At 40.1% G+C, this 26711-nt stretch overlaps 3 protein-coding genes across 4 annotated transcripts; 1 reads left to right on the top strand and 2 right to left on the bottom strand.

Annotated features, from left to right (window-relative positions):
• Positions 1 to 1320: 1320 nt before the first annotated feature.
• Positions 1321 to 7562, bottom strand: LOC134089114 (E3 ubiquitin-protein ligase TRIM39-like). The gene is made up of 4 exons (XM_062543437.1): positions 7238 to 7562; positions 5683 to 6216; positions 3992 to 4355; positions 1321 to 2413 (listed from the first exon to the last, which is right to left on the bottom strand). Exons 2-4 carry the CDS (start codon positions 6175 to 6177, stop codon positions 1779 to 1781), a joined length of 1494 nt encoding a protein of 497 aa, XP_062399421.1. The 5' UTR covers positions 6178 to 6216; positions 7238 to 7562; the 3' UTR covers positions 1321 to 1778.
• Positions 7563 to 8555: 993 nt separating this feature from the next.
• Positions 8556 to 17422, top strand: hnf1a (HNF1 homeobox a). Of its 2 annotated transcripts, XM_062543431.1 has the most exons (11): positions 8556 to 8795; positions 9145 to 9567; positions 11545 to 11744; positions 12707 to 12887; positions 13337 to 13539; positions 14148 to 14314; positions 14865 to 15006; positions 15339 to 15527; positions 16017 to 16135; positions 16546 to 16627; positions 16717 to 17421. In XM_062543431.1, exons 2-11 carry the CDS (start codon positions 9212 to 9214, stop codon positions 16845 to 16847), a joined length of 1770 nt encoding a protein of 589 aa, XP_062399415.1. In that variant the 5' UTR covers positions 8556 to 8795; positions 9145 to 9211; the 3' UTR covers positions 16848 to 17421. The 2 variants fall into 2 exon arrangements, with proteins under 2 accessions (XP_062399415.1, XP_062399416.1); XM_062543432.1 differs by lacking the exon at positions 8556 to 8795 and having other exon boundaries at positions 8834 to 9567; positions 16717 to 17422.
• A 15-nt stretch (positions 17423 to 17437) lies between these two features.
• c8h12orf43 (chromosome 8 C12orf43 homolog) lies at positions 17438 to 26237 on the bottom strand. The gene is made up of 7 exons (XM_062543433.1): positions 26130 to 26237; positions 23992 to 24107; positions 23772 to 23802; positions 23518 to 23616; positions 23339 to 23421; positions 23026 to 23113; positions 17438 to 18365 (listed from the first exon to the last, which is right to left on the bottom strand). Exons 2-7 carry the CDS (start codon positions 24098 to 24100, stop codon positions 17996 to 17998), a joined length of 780 nt encoding a protein of 259 aa, XP_062399417.1. The 5' UTR covers positions 24101 to 24107; positions 26130 to 26237; the 3' UTR covers positions 17438 to 17995.
• Positions 26238 to 26711: the final 474 nt, after the last annotated feature.

Raw genomic sequence — 26711 nt, 5'->3', positions numbered from 1 at the left:
GCGATTATGGGACGTGATTCAACCGATACAGGGCGGGGGGATGTACTCATTGGATAGACCAAACCAAACAGAATAAGTTATTGGCTGTCAGTATCTATCTTGTACAACACCGATAGCAAAATCAAAGACAACGAAATATGTAGCAGGGTAGGGAAAACATCCTCCTTCGTTTTTAAAAATAATTCCTTAAAACTGTATGCAATGAACAACTGGGGAAGTGTGTTGTTAACCCAACGAGCAAACATAACAAACGGGAACAACATCACCCAAACATGGTGTTTTAACTTGGTGAAAGTGAAACTGAATTTTTCCCACATATCCACGTTGGTCTAAGTGTTCAGAAATAGTTGTGTGAATCCGTGATAAAAACCTCAATAGTTTCAATAGCTAAGATAAACGAAAAGCCAAACTGCATGAACAAATTATGCATTCATAGCCATAGCGTTTCTGTTGCAATCAAAATCAACCTAAGCCAACATGGTCTCACCCAACTCGTCGAGCGAGGACGCATGCAGCCGTGAACGTCACTGCTGTTCATCTGTCAATCATCACGTAAAGCCCGCCCTGACAATGTGATTGGTCCGAACAGATCTGTATCTCGAATAGTAGCAGCTGAACGGAGCAGTGCCAGACCGAAGTTCCCTGCAGAAAAAGGATGTAGGCGGGGCTAAACTTCGGTCTGGCATCCAGGCTAGGCTGCTACAGCTGTCAATGGCAAGTGTTAATGTTGTTTTCCCAAACAATTCCTTAGCCTACCTTTTTTATTTGATGACCCACCTCCCCCAGATGCGCTAACATAACGTTACTTTGCATGATCATGCATAACTTATTAGATCATGCATACTGTTAGACTGTCATGAATATTTGAAATGTCCATTTACATTACAAGTAAGTTAGCCAAACTGATGAATCTTAGCTGTCCAAGAACAAATTAACAACATTGACGTCTGTCTTCAAATTCTTCTCCGTTTTCAGCCTTCTCAATCGCCTCTACAAGTCCTTGTTTTCTTTCGGATGTAGGCCTATTTCAGATTCATAACGAGGTATTTTAGGTTTCACAACGTTAGACATTGTTTATCTGACACGTTTATTTAGCTGTGGTAACTAGGAGAGCTAGCAACCCGGATGCCAAAACACTACTGACTTTGTGATTAGTAGATAAGTCTAGGGTGGCGCATCAGATCAAAACACAGTTTAGGGCTGCAACTTTTAAATGACAATATCTTGGCCGGACTTGGCAGTGATATAAGTATTTGAAATGAGCATGAGTTCTTAATGTCTAGTGACATTCAGGGCCATTTTATGAATAATTTAAATACATTTCTTACATAGGGTTCCTTTAATCTGAAAAAGCTGCATCTCAAAAGTAGAGAACATATCAATTCGTACAATTCTACATTTAAAATAGCTATTAAACATGTTAGCTAGGCCATCAGCTAGAGACCTAATTTGCTGAAATGTATCATAATAGAAATGCAGACAGTTGTTCCCAAGACATATCAAGCATATTTTGCAGGTTATTAGTTAGGCTACCTTTTTTCAACTACCAAAACTCATTCTCAATACATGCCATTAACAATACAAGCCACTAATTGCTCATTCCACTAATATGACTTCTCTTAAACAATATTATGTATATGGATACTAATGACAGACCTTATTTGCTACTTATTTCCTGCATACTGTGTCATATAAAATAGATGAAGTTAGTGGCCAAGTTCAAGGGAAGTACTGGATTCAGTGAAATCCCTGTACAGTGCAACTATAACACATGTAGTTCATATAGTGGATTTCTGTGTGGCTAGTGTTTGAATGCCTGTTTGTACAAATTTGTTCCCAGCTTCGCCAGTTTGGACCATCTTTTGATCTGAAACAAATATTGGACAGGGTAGAATGGGTTGTCTTCTTATTTTAATCTCTTGCTCTTCTTCGTCCTGTGTGCAGAACACAGGGTAGATCTCTTCACCTTCTCTGAAATCCATGTTAGTGAAGGTATAAATGTGAGCCTTTGATTCAGCATTATAGAATGACACCCACTTCTCATCCACATCCAGACAAATGCCCAGTTCTCTGGGCACTGAATCCTTAGGGAGACGGTGTATGGGGGATGTGAGCGCCAAAAATTGCATCCAGCAACTCAGGCACCAGTAGCCATGATGAGGATAGAAGCTGACACTCTCCGTCCTCTGAGCGGAGGCTCTTGTGACTCCAATTGTCCACCGGTTATTCACACCCACTTGCCAAAAACGACGTCCAGAGGTGAAGCCTTTTCTGCCCAGCACGAAGGGCTGCCCACCTAGTCCATGCTGTTGGTTATGGGATCTCCGAGCACACCCAGATAGCTTCACATTCCTCTTATCGTCAGACAGAATTAGTCGTCTGTGGGCTGTGTAGAAGTCCAAAGTCACCCTAGCTGAGAACAGTACACACAAAGAAATGAATTGTACAGGATGTTGTGCTTTGTTTTCTTAGAAATTATATAACATCTTAAAAAGTTACAATGCAAGCAAGTTTCAACAGATGTTTAAACTCAAGCACAGTCCTCGACTGAGACCAAATGGCTCTGGTCTATGAAGGTTTAGTCAAGATCAGTGTATATATTTTTTTCTATGTATGTTCATAAACACTGTATGACAGGAACATCACTTTTACGCAATCAGTTTGATTTGAAAAAGATGAATACAGTGTTGCATTAATTCATTCATTACATTTTATAGAATTTCTATTTCATGAACTCCAAAGGCACTCTTTTGGGGTAAGCCATCCACAAAGAACTGCACTTCCTTGGTTTGAACACTAGAGGGCAAATATGAATGGCATATGGTGCAGCAGTAGCAAAACTGCAAAACTAAATCGCTACAGTTGACTCATGTGTCAGATCGGTTTCAAAATGGTAAAGATTTGTCCTTGGACCACGCTACACTTTTCCACCAAGGAAAGTTTGGAATACAAGCTTTTCGTTTCGTGTAATCCTGGATACAGACAGACAGACAAACCACACCAAAAACATAACCTCCAGGCGGAGGTCATACATTTACAGATCATTTTATTATGTCAAATCATAAAATGATGCACAAGCTTCAAACAGGAGAAGGAAATATCGGTAACACTTTACATTAGAGATCGGTAATAAGTGGGTAATGTTATGGTAATATGTATGCAATTTAATGGTAATAATATTTTTAAACCACATATTACAAATAATTAATGTGTAATTTCTAGGCAATTACTGTGCAATTATTATACAACAACAATGCAAATAACTTGGGTTTAAGGGTAAAATAAAATGGTAATAACTGCTGTAAATATGTACTTACCGAAGCAATACGTCTTTAGGATTTACTTATTGTGACATAATAGGTGACCTGTTATCTATTGTTATGATGAATTAAATGAGGTAATTTCACAATAACTATATGGTATCAGGGCTGTAAAATACTGTTTTGTCTTTTCGAAAGGTTTTCTGTACGGTGGGGAGTTGTTGAAATCCTTTCGAAAAGACAAAACAGTATTTTACAGCCCTGATACCATATAGTTATTGTGAAATTACCTTACTTATTTCATCATAATAACTGATAACAGGTCACATTTTACCATCAAACTAACTACCACAAAAACTTTGACCATTGTGTTATTGTGCCATAACACTTAAAAGTTACTTTGTAATTTAGTCCTTCATATAGCACCATCATGTTGGTATAATTACAGAAATATTATGTCACAATAAAATAAATCCTAAATATTTATTACTTTGGTAAGTACATATTTACTGCAATTATTACCATTTTATTTTACCCAAGTTATTTGCATTGTTGTTGTATGGTAATTACACAGTAATTGTCTAGAAATTACACATTAAGTATTTGTAATATGTGGTTTAAAAATATTATTACCATGAAATTGCATATATTACCATAACATTACCCACTTATTACTGATCTGTAATGTAAAGTGTTACCGAAATGTCTTTGTAAGAACAAATGAGTCTCACCAGGAAAAGCATGTCTGCGTTGGTGTTTGATTATAGCCACCAGGGGTCTCTCGTCTTTTTTCAAATGAATGTGTTTTTTAAGCTTGGACATTTTTCTCCTCAGTTTGTTGTTGTGTTTCTTTAGCTTTGCATTTCCTGTCTCCAGTGTGGACATGTGCTCTTCCATCTGCCGTGTCTCCTCTGCGTGTTTTTTCTCACGCATTGCCTCTTTGTTTTTTTGGCTGGCTTTTACTTTCCTCAGTTGCATGATGATCTCCCGATGCAGTCTATTTTCCATCCTCAGCTCACGGTTCTCCACCGCTGTGTCCACTCTAGAGGCTTTTCTGCACAACGCCGTGGATACACCTGGCCATGGACCGTTTGACTTTTTGGTGGTGAAAAGAAAATCCAAAAAGATTTCAATAAGACTAAATAAAAACAAGCCTCGTCGGGCTTATGCAAGTATACTGTATTATTAAAATATAGAATTTCAGATACAGCTACAGTATTCACAATTAGGTCCATATGTATTTGGACAGTGACACAAATTTAGTCAATTTGCCTCTGTACATCACCCAAATGGATCTGAAATTACACAATCAAAGTATTACAAAAATTCATCCAAATACTTGTACAGTGAGGAGAAAATGTATTTGATACCATGCTAAAGTTGCCTAAAAAGAGGAATATAAAATCGTCATTTGACAATTGATCTTAATGTCTTAATTCAAAAATTGAGTAAAAATAAAACCGCTAAGTACGCCAATTTTCTTTGTGATGGAAGAATGTTTCGTAAATAAATAAATGTTCTTCCTAAATGCTAGGGGGAAGTAAGTATTTGACCCCCAATGTAACCCTATGGGAATTCAACACATAGGGTTAACATAGGGGCGGGCAGATTTTTATTTTTTAAGGCCAGCTATTTTATGGATTCAGGATATTATGCATCCTGATAAAGTTCCCTTGGCCGTTGGAATTAAGATAGCCCCACATCATTACATACCCTTTACCATAGCTAGAGATTGGCATGGTGCTTTTTCCAGTAGGCCTATTAGCCTGTTTGATGCTCATTGAGCTCAATGCAAATCAAACAGGCTAATAGGCCTACTGGAAAAAGCACCATGCCAATCTCTAGCTATGGTGAAGGGTATGTGATGATGTGGGGCTATTTTAATTTCAAAGGCCAAGGGAAATTTATCGGGATGCATAATATCCTAGATCCATGAAATAGCTGGCCTTTAAAAATAAAAATCTGCCTGCCCCTATGTTAACCCTATGTGTTAAATTCCCATAGGGTTACATAGGGGGTCAAATACTTCCTTCCCCTAGCATTTAAGGAAAACATTTATCTATTTACGATACATTCTTCAATCACAAAGAAAATTGGTGTCCTTGGCGGTTTGATTTGTACTAATTTTTTGAGTTAAGGCATTAAGATCAATTGTCAAATGATGATTTTATATTCCTGTTTTAGCAGGGTATCAAATACATGTGCTCCTCACTGTATATGATTGGTGTTTTTTACTATGGGCTCAATATAGGGTTTTTAAACGATACATCCTTTGACTCATGAGAGTGCCTTCGGTATGAATATTTTATGGAAGCTGCCTTAATGGAATAACTCCAAGTGCACCCCTTACCTGGACATAAGACAATTAGAGCACTCAGTAACCCCTTCCTTTGTTTAACTTGTATGACGTTTGGACTTATACCTGTTTGGGATTCTCAATCATGATGTCATGATGCTGGTGTTTCAGCACCGCACACAAGCTACATATGGAGATCTGGTCAGTCCTACAGAACATCTCTAGCGCTCTCTGGTGGTCTTGGCAGATCATCTGCTCCAGGTGGTCCATTGGCTCCACCAGTCTATGTCGTTGCAGCGCTGGGACAGTGTAGTGCTGGATGGCGTGGGTCTCGCAATACAGAGCAGTGCACATCAGACAGAACTTAACAGCTCTGAGCTTTTTCACTGGGCAGAAATCACACGAGAGCTGCTCACATGCTGAGCTAGAGTTTGCTAGTTGGGGTTGTTTTGATATGGGTGAGTCTGTGTTTATTTTAGGCTGTGTCTTCCATCTTTTCTTACAAGTTGGACAACCATAGTGTCCTTCTGCATGTTTAGATTGCATCTTGCACTGCCTGCAGTAGCTGTGTCCACAGAGGGTGGAGACTGGGTCCTTCAGGTTCCTGTGCATACTGAGCATCTGACACTGTCCTGTTCTTGCACACTCAGTTGTGAGACGCTGAGAAGACAAAGGGTTCTGCTTGTTAAATGTTTACAAGGATACAAGGATGTTTACTTGTCACATGCAAATGATCGCTAATGTAAAGAATGCAGTAAAATTGTCAGTTCCTTCGCCTACAGTATAGTGCATATGGGTGTGTGTGTGTGGGGGGGGGGGGGGGGGGGGGGCGCTATGTTCTTCTTGTCCTCATTTCCCTCCAATTTTAGTTTTTTCTTTATTTGGGTGTGGCTTTGTTTTGATAATGGTGTGACACATACAGTATCATAATGAGTCATAGCATAGTCATGAAGTCACATGAAGACAAGTTTGCATGCCTCTGTTACTGACTCACTGACTTATAAAACACTGTTTCTATCCGACTGCAAAACTGCATGAACACATAATACAATACCGTTTTTTTACCCCCTTAGACTTGGTTATCAGTTGAACATTAGAATAGTTGAACAACATACTGTATGTAGGTGGTTAGTCAGAAACACATGTTCTGCATATTGACTGTTATAGCCCTAGAAGCTCCAATTTCTTTGATGCATACTGGTGTATCCTCAGGTGAGTCATTTATATGCAGTTGTTACAGTAAAGCAATAACACCACATTTGATATATTTTCACACATCTCTAAGTGCCCTGTAAGTACAACAAACTTTCTGTGTACATACTGTAGACTGTAGGCCTGGTAAGGTCAATGTTTTTAGCAGAAAGCAGTGGAAGTACTGAAGGACACACAAATCTTGAAAAAATGAAAGAATATATGATAAAATAGTATATTTTGAAAATGTCCAGGTATTTGGCTAAGAAGAAATTGAAATATGCATCCTACATGCAGATATGCACCACACAACTTCACTGGAATGTTGTTTACGTGTTTCATCTCAGTTCCACATGCACCAGTGTTAATAAGGGTTTCTCACTTGATGATATGGGAGAATTTACAGGTCGCAACTAAGCAGAGATTTTATAAATGGAAGGATTTTGTATCCTGTAAGAAAATGTCGGTAGGCTATCCGAACTGTACTCACATGTTTTGTCTGAAAAGTGTTCCGTTTCAAGGCTTTTCTGAGTCGCTCGCTTCTTCTTCACAGAAATGTTGTATGACTCACTGTGGTGTGTCTGTGCAAACCAGTATTTTAATGTGCCCACTTTTTGTAAATCATGTGACTGAGAGCACTGTCATTGGTCGATTAAGCTGGTGTAATAATGTTGCTAGTACAGTAGATATAACTGTATTTAAACTATATTTAAAATTATAACATTTAAAAACCACATTTTAATGAAATAATGTTAATTACTACCACTTTCCTGCTGAAGAATTCTTCAGTATGCTTTGTTACAATAATTTCAAGCAGAAATCTATTTTGTGACACTATTTGTGATGTAGCCATTTTGCATCCTGCTTGTATTGTGTGATATCCTCCTTCCTTATGTCATGTATTTGTATTTACCGTCCCAAGTGTCAATATTGCCATCAGCTAACCTGCCTGAGTTGAATAAACATGAACTGTACCAGCAGCGTGTGGTACCAGATGTGATTTTTGAGCTTTAGTCAAATTTCAGCTATCATGCAGTGTATGTACAATTGTCACTATATACTCGTCTATTAGATATAACTGCACATTGGCATATTCTAAATTTAAAATCTCCCGTAATCTCCCGACTATTAGCTGTGGCTTATACATTGATTTAGCTAAATTTCTTCAGCTATGAGGTTAATACACAGGGGCAGTTAGCATGGTTTTAATATGGTTTTGCTTATTTTAACTTGCATAAAACTCTGTGGCTTATACACAATGCGGCTAATATACAGGAAATTACAGTAGATGTGAGTATACTTGTCATTTGCCAGTACACACTGATTAGATTTGGTAGTCTCAACACATAATATTCATGATGCAATTCTCTCTTTTTTTATCAAAATATAAGACACAGACAACACAATCTTGATATCCTTACCTTTTTTGACAGTGATATAATCTTGTATTTAAAATCACATTTGATCAAGTGACCTTTCAGTTTCAGTAGTGTAAGTACGACCAGTCTGGGGCCAGGCTATCAAAAGTAACTTTTCTGAAAGTACAAGTGGTAGGACCCATTCTAAAGATTTATTTCGATTTATTTCGTTTTTTTATTTGCATTTCTTTGAGGAGAGAGAAAGAGAGGAAGAGAGAGAGAGAGAGAATAGGATGTGCACAGAACAAGTCCATGTGTTTATTTCCTTTAAAAGAATTGAGCTACACTGGACTTTGTCCAGATTGAGGAATAGCGGCAGAAGGGGGCAAAGTTCAAAATGTGAGAGGGAGAGAGAGAGAGAGAGAGAGTGTGTGTGTGTGTGTGTGTGTGTGTGTATGTGTGTGAGTGAGCGTGTGTGTGTCAAGAGGAGGGGGTGAAAGGGAAACAAGGTAAAAAAAAAAAAAAAACATATCCTCGAACGGCGAAATAGCAGGTGTGTTTACTGAAGTAGACCGGGCAGGAACAGTAGCAGGAGAACCAGGATAGAAAGCTTAACAGAAAATAGAGGCATGTTAGCCCCAGAGCTGAGAGCCCATGTACGGAGTTAAACCGTGCAACACAGGAACGCAGGTGAGTTTCAGCTTGGGACTGTGTGTGTGTGTTTGTAATCAAGCTATTTACTCATCTCTCGATTGTGTACATCTGTGTCTGTGTGTGTGAGTGTGTGTGTGTGTGTATGTGTGCGCACTTATCTGTGACCTCTGAACTGTCGAAGCAGGGTGAAAAGGGCAGAAAGATCCAAGCGCATGTTGGTCTGAGTGTCCGTGAAAAGTGTGCTGGGGTGCATGCATGTAACAACATCCATGTGTATGTGTGTCTGTGTACGTGTGTGTGTGTGTGTATGTGTGTGTGTCACAGAGCACAACCAGACAAAGGTCCCATTCCCACAACTGTGTTGTTTCCATATTTACCACTTCAGAGAAAGAGCAGCTCCACTTCGAAAGTAAGTAAGTAATCGCGGCAGACATTGACACACCGAGGAAGTAATGGAGGGAGCAGAGGCCAGGAGAGAAGGTGGACAGAGCGGAGGTGGTGGTGGTGGTGGCGGCGGACGTCTCTCGGCCCTCCAGGAGCAGCTGATCTGGTCCCTGCTCGGGTCCGGCCTCTCCCGAGAGGTACTGATCCAGGCCCTGAGCGAGCTTGAGCAGGAGAGGTCACCCTCGGGAGCCGGATCCGGAGCTGGAGGCACGGCAACCGGCGGCAGTGGCGTGGACAAGGCGGAGAAGGGAGACGGCGAGAGCTCCGAGGAGGGAGAGGAGTTCCCTCCCATCTACCGCGAGCTGGAGCGGCTGCCGCCCGAGGAAGCAGCGAGGCAGCGCGCCGAAGTGGACCAGCTGCTGCAGTAAGTCTCCCATACGTTTAAGCGCGAAAGGATAAAATGACGACTGCATTGTCCACACAAAGATAGACAAAAACACATACACACAAAGAGGAGCATCCATAGACATAGGAGACCCAAAGATAACAGATAAAGCAGTGTTTTTTAAGCATGAAACAAGCTTTATTGTCTGCATTTAATCAGCTACATTTTAATCTCTTTTGCTTAGTTTTTACATGAAATCATTACATCTGTTATTTACTATTCTCAGCATCTCTGACTAATGAAATCAAAAGTCATTTCTGTTCTTAATACTCCCAACAGTCTCAACTCTCCACCTAACTGAAGCAGCTGTATCTTTTACCTGATAAACCTTACATTTTTCTTCTCGATCTCTTCTTCCTCCTCAATTTCTCAATTTTACTCACCCTGGTCGACTTCTTGAAGCTCTCCAGTACTGTGTCTGTGTTCTCTTATGTGGCGTTGGGGGTTCATATGGAGGAGAGGTTCCTCCTTTTTCTAGTTACTAATTACCCACCCTATTCATTATTCTCGGGCCTTTTTCTATCTAATAAATCAGCTACCTCCACTGGTTAAAATTAACAGAGTGGCACACAGAGCGTGTGCATGTGTGTGTCCGTGTGTACACTACAGGTGATATGACTGGATGACAGATAGCATTGTTGCCACAGCAGCTCTTTTGAGTCATCTTGATCTGCACTGAAAAAATGCATCATTTGTGCCCTAATTTAGACATTTTTTTTACATATTCACTGCAGTTTTATGAGTTAATATATAATATATAGTAATAATAATACATTAATAAGGGTCAGAAATTGCTTTGTGTAATTTGATCAATTATGGAAATGGATGTTTTGTGAGGTCCTTAGTTCTAGGAGTGTTTCTTTCATTAGTTATACAGCTCAGACGGAGGCATTGACCTGAAAACGCATGAGGCTGTTTTAAAAAGTGTGTGTATGTGTGGCTGTGTGTATGTGTCTGTTTGTAAAGTGTCCATGGGTGTAATTATCTGTAAGCAGAGCTGGACTTTGTCCCTAGGTCTATTCCCCTTATCTCTCTGTGTCAACATTGGCCACCTCAACACTCTCCCTCTCTTTCTCTCTCTCTCTCTACTTTAACCTCCCTCTATTTCCCTGTTTTTACATACTATGAACTATGAAATTGCTTATGAAATGGTGATACTGAGAGCAGTATTATGACACTGCATCATTCATCAAAATATATATATTTTTTTAAAAAAGCAATTACAGTTAGTTGATGTCCGCTGCTGTGAGATTTAGGTTTCGGTTTTGTCTCTTACAACATAGTCTGAATAGTGCAATTCAAAGACATTGATAGAATTGTTAAATGCCTGCTTTTTGGATCTGAAGAGCAAGGACGGCTTAGTACACCTTGTGACTACCCTGTCTGTTATTTGTTAACACTATATGAATTCTTAAAACTTTGGACATTAACAGTTTTAGTTGTGCCTTCCTATCCATGTTTAACAGAACAATTTAATTCTCAGACAAAAGTAAAACAGCTGTGTCGAAATTGTATCCCATACTGTCAATTTGTATGGCCCTACTTGTAAATAACCATGATTTATTTATTGATCAAAGAGAAAGGTGTATGTAATTCAGACTTTTGATAATGTTATGTGACTGTTTATTGAAGAATTTCATTATCAGAGTCAGAATCAAAAGATAAACCAAAGCCATTGTGCTTTGCTTTCTGCTGGACCTGGGTTAACACAGTATGTTTGCATGACACATGCAATGTGTGTGTGTGTGTGTGTGTGTGTGTGTGTGTGTGTGATAGAGAGAGAGAGAGAGAGAGAGAGAGAGAACAAGAGAGTGTGTGCATATGAGGACAAATAACTATATAATTAAATCATTATTTGCCCTCATCTCCAAGAGGAAAATAAATGTGTCTTTCCTTGTCTTTACATTCATGATTCATAACTAAGCCATGTATGTATCTGTTTGTGCATGTGTTTAGAGCGGACCCCTGGAGAGTGGCCAAGCTGGTCAAGAGCTACATGCTGCAGCACAACCTTCCCCAGAGGGAGGTGGTTGAGTCCACAGGCCTGAACCAGTCCCACCTGTCCCAGCACCTTAACAAGGGCACGCCCATGAAGAACCAGAAGCGCGCCGCACTATACAGCTGGTACGTCAGGAAGCAGTGCGAGATCAATCAGCGTGAGTACCTCCCTCTTCTGGCATGCTACTGCCTCTCTCTTTGTCACTACACAACTGTCTCACTCTCTCTCTTTATTGCGGTGCACAACTGTCTCACTCACTCAATCAATCACACTTTTTCTATTGCAGTCCACAACTGTCTCACTCACTCACTCCCCCTCTCTATTGCAGTACACAACTGTTTCCCTCCCTCACTCACTCTATTGCAATATACAACTGTCTCACTCATTCACTCACTCTATCTCTATTGCAGTACATAACTCTCTCACTCTCTCTATTCCAGTGCACAACTGTGTCACTCACTCCTTCTCTCTATTGCAGTACACAACTGTCTCCCTCTCTCACGTTCAGTACCTAGTTGTGTCACTCCTCACAGCTGTCAGGTAGTTTCAGTGCTACAATCCGGGGGCTTGAACATGGGGGCTCATGAACATGCCCCCTGAGTGTAGCACTGTAGCTGTAACTGTTCAAGAAAAAAGCTCAAGAAACCGAGATCCAAGTGGAAAAATCACCGCAATTCTCCTTTAACTCCTCTCTCTGTCCTCAAGCCCTCAATCTCTCTCTCTAGTGGATCTACTGACTCTTTACCATGCTTCTAATGACAATCAGTCATTAGAAGCATTAGAAGCATTAGAAGTCTCATCAATTAATTAAAGTTGTCATTACTGGTCAGTTACCCTTTGTAGAGACTGAAAGTCTAAAGGCCAACAAACAATATGCGCAGAATATAACTCACACTGTGCTCTGCTAGCTCAAATGACAGAGATCAAGGTCCTATAGTCCCAATGGGGTCTGTTACTTGTACATAAGAATCTCACTTTTGATTGTGTGCTGTATGCTGAATGAGTATGAATGGATAGATGAAAATGAAATTCAGGTAGCAAATGAATTTCCCCCTTGGGGATTTATAAAGTGCAATCTATCCTCGAGTTCCAAGGTTTAACTCAACCAATCCCGTGCAGAGTTCACCAATGCGAGTCGTGGCATGGCGACAGGGGAGGAGGCGGGAGAGGAGGGCAGGAAAGGGCGAAGGAACAGGTTCAAATGGGGCCCTGCTTCCCAGCAGATCCTCTATCAGGCCTACGAACGACAGAAGAACCCCAGCAAGGAGGAGAGGGAGGGCCTGGTGGACGAGTGCAACAGGTGAGATGTGGGATCGAGTGGAAGTCTGGTATTCAGTGTCGTACATTTTCCTTGACAGAAGACAGCTTCTGTCATTGATGCATTCTCCATTAATATGTAGTAAATCAACTTAAATATCAAATCTGTCAAATATACTGGTTTTGAGCGTCTCACACTTTGCTTGTTTGACAGAGGCTTGTTTGCTTTCTCTAAAAGACAACATGACATACTGTAAAAAACATCCAGGTCTTTCTTCAAGTGGCCATAGGCACTGTGGGGAACATTGTAAATATCTGTTAATGCAAACAATGCTTTTAATCTTATTCTCCATTAATATAAATCAACTTAAATATAAAATCTGTCAAATATAATGTTGTATGTATGTACTGTAAATCTAAAAAATATGTGTGTGCGTGTGTGTGTGTGTGTGTGTGTGTGTGTGTGTGTGTGTGTGTGTGTGTGTGTGCCAGAGCTGAGTGTCTACAGCGTGGGGTGTCTCCCTCTCAGCTGGCCGGTTTGGGCTCCAACCTGGTGACAGAGGTGCGGGTGTACAACTGGTTCGCCAACCGCCGCAAAGAAGAGGCCTTCCGCCACAAACTGGCCCTGGACACGCCCTATAGTAGCCAGTCAGCACCCACCGGTGCCCATCCACTGCCTGCCAGCCCTGTGCAAGGTACTCACTGGCACTGGTCCTTCACCATACTGTTATTGTATTGTCATATAATAATAATGATGATGATAATAATAATCTTTATTGATAGAGCGCTTTCCTAAACATAGTTACAAAGTGCTTTGCATAAATAATAACCAGAACAAAAATAAAACAAAAATAAAAAATCTAAATAGTGTGTGTGAGTGTGTGCATGTGGAGGTACAGTACGTGTGTGTGTGTGTGTGTGTGTGTGTGTCAGAGCTGAGGTCTTCCTCAGCACCAAACTGTAAAAAACGCCTAGCCTGATTGGATTTCGCCCTGCAGCTCAGGCTGGAAACCTGTACATTTATCTCTCCTGCTTTCTGGGATCGATCACAAACTGGCTTATCCACCAGGCGCACCCGGATTGTTGGTCTGATTGGCTGAAGGGCTATCCAAGCGCACAGTCATTTGAACTATGCCCATTGATCATGACTCTTGTGCAGTCGAAATACAGCACTGACTCTAAAAAGACTGAGCTTGAGTCTGGTGACAGCCAGGCTACCAAACTGTCTCACCCACTTCCTCTCCTTACCTCAGCGTCCAGTCATCTCATTCAGTGCCTCCCTTGCTCTCTCCTTCTCCCTAAGGACTGAAGTATGGTCAGCCGGTGATCTGTGAGAGCCTGGTGTCCGTGAGAGGAGCTGGAGGGAGCAGCGGAGGAGAGCACGGCCATAGCGCAGCATCAGCACGGTTGGCCACACCCGAACAACTGGAGCCCAGCCACAACCTGCTTGACGCAAACCATCACAAACAGGTGAGTGCGAATAGACTCACTCGTTGCTTACCTGAGGTGGGCAGGCTACTATACAACATCTGCTTGGCGGACCCTCTATTCATAGATTTCATCAGGTCCCTTTCCACAGGTGTGTTAATCAAGCACCACGCAGTCTGCATTCATAATCTAGGTGCTTGATTGTATACACCTGTGGAGAGGGACCTGATGAAACCCATGAATAGAACACTTGAGGCTCTTCTCAACGTCTCTCCATGGTCCTCGATCCTCGGTCCTCAGGCTCGTTCCCACTGATCTATAAAGAACACTGGATAGACTATCCCATCGTTGTCGCCACATTATTCTGTGGGAACGAGCCGGAGGGCCAAGGAAGGAAGGAAGGGAGGAGGATAGATAAAAAATACGAATGAGAAGAGCCCTACAGTATGTGAACGTGCAAACAGAGTGCCAGTGACTGGGGAGAGGGCGAAGTAATTGGTTTCAGAAAGGGTCCCAAAGTGATGCCCAGAGTGTGCCAGGACGAGGAACCAACCTCTTCCTCTCTCTGAACCTCTTCCTCTCTCTGCTGCAGGTGTCAGGGGGAGGCTCTCTCCCGCCGGTCAGCACCTTGACCTCCCTGCACGGAGTCTCCAGCTCGTCCACCGCCCACCAGAGTCTCATCATGGCCTCACTGCCCAGCGTCATGAGTCTGGGGGACTCGTCATTACTGATTGGTACACGCGCCCACGCACGCACGCACGCACGCACGCACGCACGCACGCACGCACGCGCACGCGCGCACACACACACACACACACACACACACACACACAATGTAAAGATAGACACATACACACACACTTACCAGACATATTCACAAGCATACACACTGACAACATGTAGACATTTGTCCGAAGTACTCTATAGTCCACCGTGTTAGCATGCAACACATAACACATTTCTCCACCTGGGAACATCTGCTCCAGGGTGATGAACCATAATTCCCTGCTAATGAAAAAAAAACGTTTTGTCTGAAGAGGTGTTTTGTTTTGTTTACACGCTTTAGGTCTGGCTTCTGCCCAGCCTCAGACAGTTCCTGTCATCAACAATGTAGGGGGCGGGTTTACCACCCTTCAGCCAATCTCCTTTCAGCAACAGCTGCATTCATCCTCCCAGCAGTCAATCACCCAGCAGCTTCCAGGGCATCTTGCATCCAGTTCTTTCATGGCCACCATGGCTCAGCTTCCTTGCCACAGTAAGAAAATGCATTACATAGGATCACCACAGCCAGAAGTATGCAGCCAGAAGTAATGTGTCTAGTTCGACAACAAATAATAATACAACATAATAGTTAGTACCATTGGCAGTGATGAAATTCTTAGTCTTATTATAATACAAAATTACATTTTACTTAGTATGTACTGTACCATTTTACAGAGTAAGTCAGTTTAAACTGTGAATAGTGAAAGAGTTCATAAAACTCAGAAGTGCAAAGCAGATATAAAATATAAAGATCTAAAGAGTCATTCTACAAAAACTAGAATGACTCTATAGCTAACAACTACTGTAACAACTAACAACTAACTATGTTGTTTTTCCTTTAGCTTTAGTAGACCAATAATGTAATCAGCTACTGCACTTCTGCGGAATAACCGTACACAGTACAATGAAATGTCCTCACAAATTCTACACAGAATGACATATACTGTATTACATTGTCATCCATACTCCCTCTCCCTGGCAGTGTACAGCAAGTCTGATCTTTCTGCATACACCCACTCGAGCCTGCTGCCCCAGGCCATGGTCATCACAGACAGCAGCAGCAGCATCGGAACGCTCACCAACCTCACTGCAGTAAGACAGGTACGGCTTCTACACCAACCTATCTGCTGTGAGACAGGTAGGGCTTCTACAACCTCACTGCAGTAAGACAGGTAGGGCCTCTACAACCTCACTGCAGTAAGACAGGTAGGGCCTCTACAACCTCACTGCAGTAAGACAGGTAGGGCCTCTACAACCTCACTGCAGTAAGACAGGTAGAGCTTCTACACCATGGGAAACAGACAGTTTATAATGTGTGTATACTCATTACATATGCAGACAGACAGATATGGGTACAGCCAATCCCGTACAGAGATTTCAGACCGTACAACCTACAACCGTACATTTAAAAGCTGTTGAATAATGTCCAATTGGTGTTGACAGATTTTTATAACAGACTACAACCATACATACATTTAAAAGCTGTTGAATTTTGCTGTTGGTTTTGCCAGATATTTACATCAGATCCTGAGGAGCAAGAGGGGCCCATCACTGAAGACTCTGTGCATCTGCAGTCAAACTCACCTGTACCAGGTAAGGAAGTATACAGGTCAAGGAAGTCAATACGAGAATGTGGATGAGAAAGGAACAAAAGTCAATGATTTGCATTTTTCTCTCTGTAGTTTCTTCTGGAGGTTTGGATCTGTATCAATCATCTCAGTCCGGTGAGCCCCATTCGTCTCACCTCTTGCCCTCTCCACAAGCAGACATCGACCCCTACATCCCTTCACAGATGGTATCTACTGCTCAGTAGCAGTTTCAGTGGGACAATCTATTTCATCCCTTTTAGGGGTGGAAAGGCATTCTGAGAACAAAAGCAACAGGGACAGTGAATGCTGCCTTTGAAACACAATGAAAGGGGCACAGAGAGAAATGAACTACCTCTTCTAAAGAACGAAAGAGAATCTGTAAAATACTGAAGACTGGGACTCCAAATCTGGCTGGTTTGGCCGGTGCTACGCTGCCTTTATGTGGACTCAATAATAGTAAAACAAAGTACCATGAACTTGCATACTAAAAGGTGCAGATTTGTTGTACTGTCAAATGCACCTAATTAGACCTATGAATAATTTCAGAACACGAGGTAATTCCAACAATTCTTATATAGTGGTATGTATTAGGGCCTGAAACTGTAAACAAAATGGTACAATAAAATGTTGAAACCGATAGAAAGGATTCATGTTGCATCACATCAATAAACTTTCGATTCGCAAATACCTTCGGGAAAATAACAATGCAACTGCAAACTGCACATCTGATGTGTCAGATAAATAGTGCAGTTTTCAGGTTACAGTGTTTGCTCAGACCAATTGACTGATGTTTTTGTGTTTATACTGAGTGTGAAATTCTGCTTTAATAAAAACAAAACTGCCATAAACACAAAGAAATTCAACCTTTTTACCTGTCAACTTGTCACTTGTGCATTCTTATGATAAACTACAAGATTAACTACACAATGCAAATCAGATATTGCTTGAAGTGTGCATATCTCATCAAGAAAATTACATTACATTTTAGTCAAATTAATGTAAAACCTCACAGAATTTTATTGCGCAAAGTTATAATATATACAACTGTTTGGCCTTAAGATATAATATTTGGATGCCAGCATGAAAAGAAATCATGTCCACAAATGAAACATAATCATTATGAAGAACTACATTTTCCTCTGAAATGACCGGGAACGTTTGCTCGGGAACAGAACTACAGTAACTTCTCTTGGAATGTTCTCTTCATCCTGTTTTGTAAATCGTGTCCCATATTCCACTATTTCCAGGCAGAAGACATTTCAACAGTGGCTTAACAGTGTCTCCCTTCCCACATGATGACAAAAAAGAACTGGGGAAAGCTGTAGAAAATATGCAAACTCAATGAACAAAGATAACACCAATCATCAGTCTCTCATTCTCCGTTAACTTGTGCTACCTCAACTTTCTTTTTCTTCTTCTTCTTCTTTTTCTTTTGTATCTCTTCATCAAGTTGTGGAGTCTTCTGTGTGCTCTCCTCCTGTGCTTGTATGTTTCCACCATTAGAAGAATCTTTTCTTTCATCTTTGTGATCTTCCTCAAGCTTAGGAATTTTCTTTTTCTTCTTCTTCTTCTTCTTTTTCTTCTTCCCTGTGACTAAGCTCTGACACATGTCCTGTTTGTTCTCCACTGCATCGCCAGAGTCTTTCTTTTCATCCGTTTTCTCTGTATAGTATGGGCGGACAATGTCTGAGATGCTCACCGCTGCCTCTCTGAATCTTGTCTCCATCTCACTGTCACTGTCACTAAGACAGAAGGAAGGAGTAAGTAAAAGTGAGTACAGTTTATTTATACAACACATTTTTTGAGTGCAACTCAAAGTGCTACTCGCACAGACACCAAGACATATAAACAGACAAATTAACAAATAATTGACAATGAACAGAAATAAGATGCCGTACGGAGTGGCGTAGGTCACCCGGTGATTCTATAATTTAGGGTACACTGCATGTCCACTGATGTTAAATATACTTATACAATCAAATTTCTTCAAACAAATAACATTTTGTTTGTATTAGGGATGTTAACCGGTGACTGTTTGACCGATGGTTGACCGTATCCACGTTAGCCGATCAAAGTTGTCGCTAGTCGGTTAAAAAAAAATAAAAAAACGATCTCTAAATTAGGCTATTATTATAGACAGTGGACTAAACGCTACTACAGCTAGCCATCTCATTCCAAGGTCTTTTTTTGCGTGAAGTTAACAAATCATCCCTCACACTCAATTTGTAATAACTCGCCTGCTTGTAGGCTACTTAATAAACCAATAAAAACATTCGCACGCATGCCTTGGCCGGCGCGTCTTTTGCAATCTGGAGATGCCCGTTTTATCCATTGGTTTTATCATGTTGTAGCAACTTTCCGCATAAGATGGGTTTAGATTTGGAAACACATTACATCTACATTTCAGGAAGGGTCATCGATGGTAACAGATAAGGTAATAATGGTCATCTTTCTTTATTATTGTTAGTACTTCCTCAAACTATAGCGGCGTCTCTTCGGAGCTGTCATTTTCTTAAGTGAGCCGCGGCAATTTCAGTTTCAAATGAGCTTCTAACGCTAGACAAACGCCTTTATTTGCATCGCGATCACCTTGTACCCAAACCATTTCGAAACGAAGGAGCCATTTGTCCTCCACTTACTTACAAGCTCCTTGGTTTGCGGGACTCATGTTTCGCGCTGTAGGGGATTTAAAAAAAAGTGACGTGAGTGAAAGTGCGGCGCCGCCGCCGGGGCTGTGTGTGTGAGCGGGGGACAGAGAGATGCGACAGAGTTGCGAAATTGCGTGGCTGTTATTTCAAATAGCGTAGAATATTTTAAACGAATCGGTTAACCGGTTTCAACCGGCTAATGAGGCTCGGTGGTCGGTCAAGAAAATTTGTAGTTTTCGCCATCCCTAGTTTGTATACTTGCTTCATGAAATAACATCACATAGACAATATGTGAAATATATTCTTCATTTTGCTAAAAATGTGTCATTATAGCCCTAAATGTACAGTTTTGTCCATGTCCGATTTCAATGTGAGAAAGTTGAGGGTCCAAAAACATCCATTAAAACCATTGAAATAAATACATTATTTGTGCAATCTTTTTCAAAAGTCTTAATATTAAAGGAAAATAATAGTTTAAAATGTAAATTATGTATTTAAATACTTAAAATAATATAATTCATTCATGTCCACAAAATGTTGGTCAACTATGTTACAAACAAAACCTCCCCCGGTAACTCAAAAATGGTTTGTCCCAAGACCATGTGACCAGCACCATGTGATGTCATTTTCCTCTGCGGTGGTCATTTCAAACACACCATGGCGTGTCTCCTCTCAGTTTTTTGAATATTTGATGTAGAAAAGCATATTGTCAACGCCCGTATTATTATCCATCAACTATGTTATGTACATTATCATGACTAAAAAAGTTTTATTCATTATAATTCCATTTTGTGTTGAATTCTTCCATTAACCTGCTCTAAAAAATGACATGTGGTTAGCTAGGCTAGGTCCACCATTTCTGTTATGGGGAAGAAATATGGAAATTGTCAACTAAGTTACGGTCAACTAAGTTACGGTCAGCTCTATTTTTTAACGAAGTTACACCGGAGCTCAACTATCTGTCAACTAAGTTACATCAGTGATCTATGGAATATTGTGATAATTAATTGTTTCTATGTCATTTATATCGACTGGACCTTTAAATATACACACATTTTATATAGATATATTATTTTACTTAACTCATTTCAGATTTTTGAATACAAAAAGGATGATTTTACGTCACAAGTCTTTGTGAAATTAAAGTTTTGTTAGTGTGCATTTCAATGTATTCTCTGTGGAATTATGTATATTGTTGAATAATTTAGCATTTAAAATAAGAGGTTTTCACCAAAAGGAACTTTGGTAATTAAATTCTGTCTCATGAATAAAATGTTGTCCATGGTTAAGAATACTGTATGTTAGGGATGCAACGGTACAGTTTTGCCACGGTTCGGTTTGTATCACGGTTTTTGGGCCACGGTAACGGTTCGGTTTCAATATATCAATATTATCTTGGCTCTAGCATACAGGAGGCTATATTTGCCTTTTCTATTTCAAATCAACAATGTGCTTCTACTTACACTTGCAGAGAAAATATTAAATGCATAGCCTGACACAGATGAAGCAGAATCACAAAAATGTATTAAAAGAAAAGAACACCATCATTGCCTTCTGTCATAAACAGGCAATGTTATCCATAGTGCAGTGCAGCATAAAGTAATGTGTAGTTATTTATTTAATAAACTCACTGTTCTTCACACATTTAAAGAAAATACTTAACTGTTATACACCCACAAAAAAGTAGTGAACAATTCTGAAAATCTTCTCAAAATAATTGGTGAGGTAGTATTATGTGTAGTTTCAAATGGATATTTGATTTGGGAGTGCCTGCCCTGTCCTCTTTTATGAACGTAAAAAATGTAAACATAGACAAAAGTGCAGTGCAGCATTAAAAATATTAGAACAATGAAATTAACATTATTGCAACCTGTTGTCAGGGAGGGGGGCACTATTCCGAGAAGAAATTTGCCACTTCACAAAGTGTCTGTTTCCCTTGTGTCTCCTGTCGTGTGTGTGTGTGTGTGTGTGTGCGTGTGTGTGCGTGTGTGTGCGAGAGAGTTGTGTGATTGACGAGTGGACGAGCGATTGACTGATTTAGCAGTGAGTTTATTGTTTTTCGAGTGGACACCTCCCGCTGCCCGTAGCCTAGCATGTACAACGTCAGGAAAATAAATGACCCGAGTTTGGAATGACATGTCAGCCTCCCCATCTCCTATAACCTCCCATCCCTACAATATTTTCCAGTAAACTATCAAAAAGAGAATACGCTCAGCTGTGTCGGCGTCACGCTTTCTTAGGCTACTCTAGCGAGCAATCAACACAGGGCAGAAACCACCGGTTACACTGTTACACACAGACTTTATAATGTGGCAAATTTTCGACCTTCTAAAGTGGCAAATTTGCGTCTTTACAAAGTATATATACGTGGCCCTAATACGCCGTCGTATTCGTTATGTCTTTGGGAATTATAGGAATATTGTTGTCGAAAGGCTGCAGCAATGGATGGTTGGGTTTTCGGTGGCGAACTTACTCTCCGTGCTGCTCCACTTAAGGTTACAGCCGGGTGATGAAGGCGCAAGTGGGCCGACATGTTGGATGTGTTACCTTTATTAGGTGATAGTTGTGAAGCAGTGCTTGCAATGCACACTGTGCTTTGTTTACTGACGGTCTTTTTGCCTTGTTCGTGGGCTACTTCAAATGTCGCCATGATCATGCAGCCGCCGGTAAAGTTTGTTTCTTCTCACATGACTCCTTCATTTGCATTTCAACGCGCTTATTGGCTCTTGGGAAATTCAGTAAAATTCTGATTGGTTGTTGCAAGGTTGACGAGAGGCAAGCTGAACAGTCAGAGAAAACGCATCCCCCGGGTCCTAAGCACTCCTCTCTATCGCTCCCAGGCTACGCGCGCGCAATAACCTTGTATTAAATAAAAAGTTTAATGTCGCGTATACCGAAATATTGCGGTTTAGGTGAGTCTATTGAACCGAACAGGCCAAACCGAACGGTTCAATAAATTATTGAAAACCGTTGCATCCCTACTGTATGTCCAGTCAACTAAGTTATAGTGTCAACCGTGTGATTTTCATTGTCACCTAGGTTACACTTTGATTTTTAAAGTTAAAACAGCCAATATTGATGTTTCTTACATTTTTAAGCATTCTACTTATTTGAATAGGTTGGACTTTACTATAACATATTTTTTAATGATGAAAGATAGCTTAAATGGAGATTTATGATGAAAAATATCCTCGTCCATAAGGACGGTTATACATGCATTGCATATTCATCTTTAAAAAAAGGTTGGTTCTAAAAATAATTTAAAATAACTATTGTATGTGTAGCAGAAATAGACTCAAGAGCCTTCTAAATTGCATTTCATTTCAAGTGCAAGACTGAATTTAATGTTTTTTGTAACACCCTGTTTGTCCGTAACATAGTTGACCAACTCTGAAGTAAAAAACCTGTTTTTTATTTTAAAAACTCAAAAACAGTTAATGTTTAAGCTCTGCAGATAACAGATATGTAACACTGAATTAATATACTATATTGAGACATTTAATGTTCCACTGAGAAAGGACAGCGCTATTGTGCTTTTTTGCTGACATGGAATGTAGGCTACCCTGAATTAGAGAATGAACAAACAAATGAACAAATAACTTAATGTTTTTTTTCGTTTTTTATAGGAGGGGAGAGAGAGAGAGAGAGTGAGTGAGAGAGAGAATGAGAGAGACATTGGCATGAGAAAGATGTACCGTATCACACAAATGCTAGTCGCTTTCAGTAGAAGCTGTGTGTGCTTAAGGGATTTTACCTGGAGCTAGGGAGAGGTCTTCGCTTCAGTGAAGGAGCAGGAGGTGGTTCACTCATACCAGGTACAGATGTCGAGAAGAGAAGAAAACCTTCACATGAGCATAGGAGAGGAAGGACAGTACATTAAAATTACAGACAGAACTTTTAATCAAGCTAGGCTAAGATAACTGAGAAGTGGGCTCCTTTAAGCAACACACAATGCAGCAATTTGACACGTATATGATCGATTAGCTCTGGTTTCATCTTCAGATTTAGTCTGATGGTGTAATAGACATGAATGAGTGTAATATTGCATTAATTCATGCTGGACATACCTTCATCCTCCTCTCTCTCATTTTCCTGACTAGACAATGCACTGCTGGAGTTCACAGTTGCCATGGAAACTTCTGCTATGCAGCTGAAGCAAACCAGCAAATTGAGATAAAGAATAATGATGACTCTCTTTTGCAGAATAAGCAAACAAACAGTGACTGAGGTGACCATTAGATCTTACCTATCAAGCACATTTCCTAGCTTCTTTGCCACATGAGCTCGGAACTCTGGTGTGGTCTGTAGCTCATTGCCATCCTTTTCGTGCTCAGATGCAACAGCTCTATTAACACAACATGATTTTATTTCAGCTCAGTGAATATTGTACTGACATTTATTTAATGAAAGTTTTACTACTGTATGACTAGTCCAACCTAAATATGTAGCTGTGTAGATAAATCTGTGGCCACATAAGCTATAATGACATTATTAACTTACCGTCGACTGTGTGTGCCATTCTTGTCACATTCTGTATCGAGACACATCAAATGCATTTCAGACATGTCAAAGAGGATGCAACAATGATACAACGTTCCTTAACCTAAAGTATTTCACTATAGGCTAAAGAAATGTATGAATAAATATTTTTTAGATAGCTATGGTTTAAAATAATACACATAGTTAAAATAAAACAAACAGCCTGCACCGGAGTTATTACCATTGGAGTGACCAGTCTGAGAGCCATTTGTTTTTGGAGGAGCAAAACTCCACGTTGCCTCTTTCAGTTTCTCCGTGTCCTCTTCACTGCTGGAATCTTCACTGGACATCGTTTCCCTGAAGAAGAATGTTTCTCTCCATGAAGAGGTAATACAACGGCCTAGACTAAGCGTTAACTTCACCTTGTAGCCCACAAGCGAATAAGCAGTTTCACAAACTCAATGGATTAGTCAGGGAGCCATGGGGTCAGACCTGGCTTTGTCGGTTAAAGTTTTTTTTTTTGCAGAATCTAGTAGACTAGGGGTACCTCTTTAAGATTTAAGAGGGTGCCCGGTGATATCCCTTGGGCAATTTCGTATATTAAGCCTTTATTGTCCAATGTGTTGACTATAAGGCGGATATACTACAGGTGAATAGGGTAAAAAAAATAACAAGCAGATATCACTATGAAACTTCACCAGTTGATTACTTAGATCAATATGAAAAATAAATGTATTACAAGTTTTCTGAAATTTAATGTTTGAATATGCAAATTAGGTATGATGTAATTAAATATGCGCTGATTTGCATAAACGTAAAAAGATCAAATCTGAACATTGGATAAAGCCAGTTTCAATTTTTTTTCTTTTCATTTTGTTGACATAAGAGATGAAAAGTATTTTAGAGAGGGAATTATGGATATCTCATTTAGTTATTCAGTAAATCAGAAAATACTATACCAGCCTTTAGAAAATCCATTTTCGCCATGTTTTTTGGAATAAAATGTCATGTAAATCAGGCTAAGAATAATATATCAACAAACCCCTCTGCAAAAACCTTCTAAACATGGTTAGGTATAAGACTGAAAAGTTTGGTGTATGTAGATGCTTGTGAAGTGGAGATTTTGTTCTCCGAGTGAGAGAGGAAACTCATCCATATCCGCCTTATATTCAACACATTGGACAAGAAAGGCTTAATATACGAAATTGCCCAAGGGATATCACCGGGCACCCTCTTAAATCTTAAAGAGGTACACCTACTCTACTAGATTCAGCAAAAAAAAAAACTTTAACCAACAAAAGTGAAGTGTTCCTTTAAGGTTCTCGTGAGCTTTTGGCAGACCAGACCAGTCATAAGCCATGGGGTCAGGTTGCAACCAACCCAGGTCAGACCTGGTTTTGTTGGTTAAAGTTTTTTTTTTTGCTGAATCTAGTAGAGTAGGTGTACCTCTTTAAGATTTAAGAGGGTGCCCGGTGATATCCCTTGGGCAATTTTGTATATCAAGCCTTTCTTGTCCAATGTGTTGAATATAAGGCGGATATGGATGAGTTTCCTCTCTCACTCGGAGAACAAAATCTCCACTTCACAAGCACTACATACACCAAACTTTTCAGTCTTATACCTAACCATGTTTAGAAGGATTTTGCAGAGGGGTTTGTTGATATATGATTCTTAGCCTGGTTTACATGACATTTTATTCCAAAAAACATGGCGAAAATGGATTTTTTAAAGGCTGGTATAGTATTTTCTGATTTACTGAATAACTAAATGAGATATCCATAATTCCCTCTCTAAAATACTTTTCATCTCTTATGTCAACAAAATGAAAAGAAAAAAATTTAAGCTGGCTTTGTCCAATGTTCAGATTTGATCTTTTTACGTTTATGCAAATCAGCGCATATTTAATTACATCATACCTCATTTGCATATTCAAACATTAAATTTCAGAAAACTTGTAATACATTTATTTTTCATATTGATCTAAGTAATCAACTGGTGAAGTTTCATAGTGATATCTGCTTGTTAATTTTTTTACCCTATTCACCTGTAGTATATCCGCCTTATAGTCAACACATTGGACAATAAAGGCTTAATATATGAAAATGCCCAAGGGATATCACCGGGCACCCTCTTAAATCTTAAAGAGGTACCCCTAGTCTACTAGATTCTGCAAAAAAAAAAACTTTAACCGACAAAGCCAGGTTCACCTAAATTATGGCATTTGGCTCCCGGACTAGATAGGCTGCGACGTTAGTTGACAGCTTGCTCATGGACGTACAAAGTTGTACTATTTAACTACTTTAAAAGCTGCTTCCTGCAACACACACTTCTTTGTCAGCAAACACAACTGCACATGTAGACAGTACTACAGTCACATACCGTAAAAATCCCGGGTCAGCTATGAATTATGGTAGCAAGTAAGCATAACACCACCACATTTTCCTCCACGGCATGTGAAATTTCTTCTTCGTATCATACCGCTGTAAGAATCAGTTACCATACTCCTGCCACCTGCCGGACTGGAGGAGTAGGTGCAGAAAACTAATTAATGAAGAAAGGTATTTAGGTCACCTGTAATACAGATGTCTTTATTTTATTTGCACAATTGGAACAACGTGATGACAATCACGCATCGTTTGTTTCAGTAGCCTACTTTATAAATGGCTATGGTCATTTTGTCTGAAGTGATTCACAAATAAAATCAATATAGCCTAATGGTTCACTTTGACAGGGGGTCAATAGGAGGAATAAAGCTGACTCAAATTTCATGCATTTAATAAAAACGAATAATTTTCAGTTCTGTGATGAATACAGGAAAAAATCTCCTCTTCATTCCAAATCTCCCCCTCTTCATTCCAAATTATGTCTGTCTTTTCAAGGTACCAGTATCCCTGAGTAATATGGACAGACATCCCTGTATGTACTGACTGACCCATGCCAGAAGTGGTGACCAGTATCCCT

This window comes from Sardina pilchardus, chromosome 8 (genome assembly GCF_963854185.1).
Source record: "Sardina pilchardus chromosome 8, fSarPil1.1, whole genome shotgun sequence".
NCBI classification, from domain to species: Eukaryota; Metazoa; Chordata; class Actinopteri; order Clupeiformes; family Clupeidae; genus Sardina; species Sardina pilchardus.
The sequence above is the reverse complement of the archived record's forward strand: the minus strand, read 5'-3'. Positions and strand labels throughout refer to the sequence as shown.

What these genes read in the sequence shown, in the direction of transcription:
- c8h12orf43 (XM_062543433.1), bottom strand. Translation starts at nt 24,100, where the DNA reads ATGTCCAGTGAAGATTCCAGCAGTGAAGAGGACACGGAGAAACTGAAA. An exon ending in AATGGCACACACAGTCGACG is followed by an intron (nt 23,617 to 23,771) that starts GTAAGTTAATAA and finishes TTGTGTTAATAG; the next exon opens with AGCTGTTGCATCTGAGCACG. An exon ending in TGAGAGAGAGGAGGATGAAG is followed by an intron (nt 23,114 to 23,338) that starts GTATGTCCAGCA and finishes GCTCATGTGAAG; the next exon opens with GTTTTCTTCTCTTCTCGACA.
- LOC134089114 (XM_062543437.1), bottom strand. Translation starts at nt 6,177, where the DNA reads ATGCTCAGTATGCACAGGAACCTGAAGGACCCAGTCTCCACCCTCTGT. An exon ending in TGATTGAGAATCCCAAACAG is followed by an intron (nt 4,356 to 5,682) that starts GTATAAGTCCAA and finishes ACCACCAAAAAG; the next exon opens with TCAAACGGTCCATGGCCAGG. An exon ending in ACGCAGACATGCTTTTCCTG is followed by an intron (nt 2,414 to 3,991) that starts GTGAGACTCATT and finishes TACTGTTCTCAG; the next exon opens with CTAGGGTGACTTTGGACTTC.
- hnf1a (XM_062543432.1), top strand. Translation starts at nt 9,212, where the DNA reads ATGGAGGGAGCAGAGGCCAGGAGAGAAGGTGGACAGAGCGGAGGTGGT. An exon ending in GCAGTGCGAGATCAATCAGC is followed by an intron (nt 11,745 to 12,706) that starts GTGAGTACCTCC and finishes AATCCCGTGCAG; the next exon opens with AGTTCACCAATGCGAGTCGT. An exon ending in GCCTGCCAGCCCTGTGCAAG is followed by an intron (nt 13,540 to 14,147) that starts GTACTCACTGGC and finishes CTTCTCCCTAAG; the next exon opens with GACTGAAGTATGGTCAGCCG.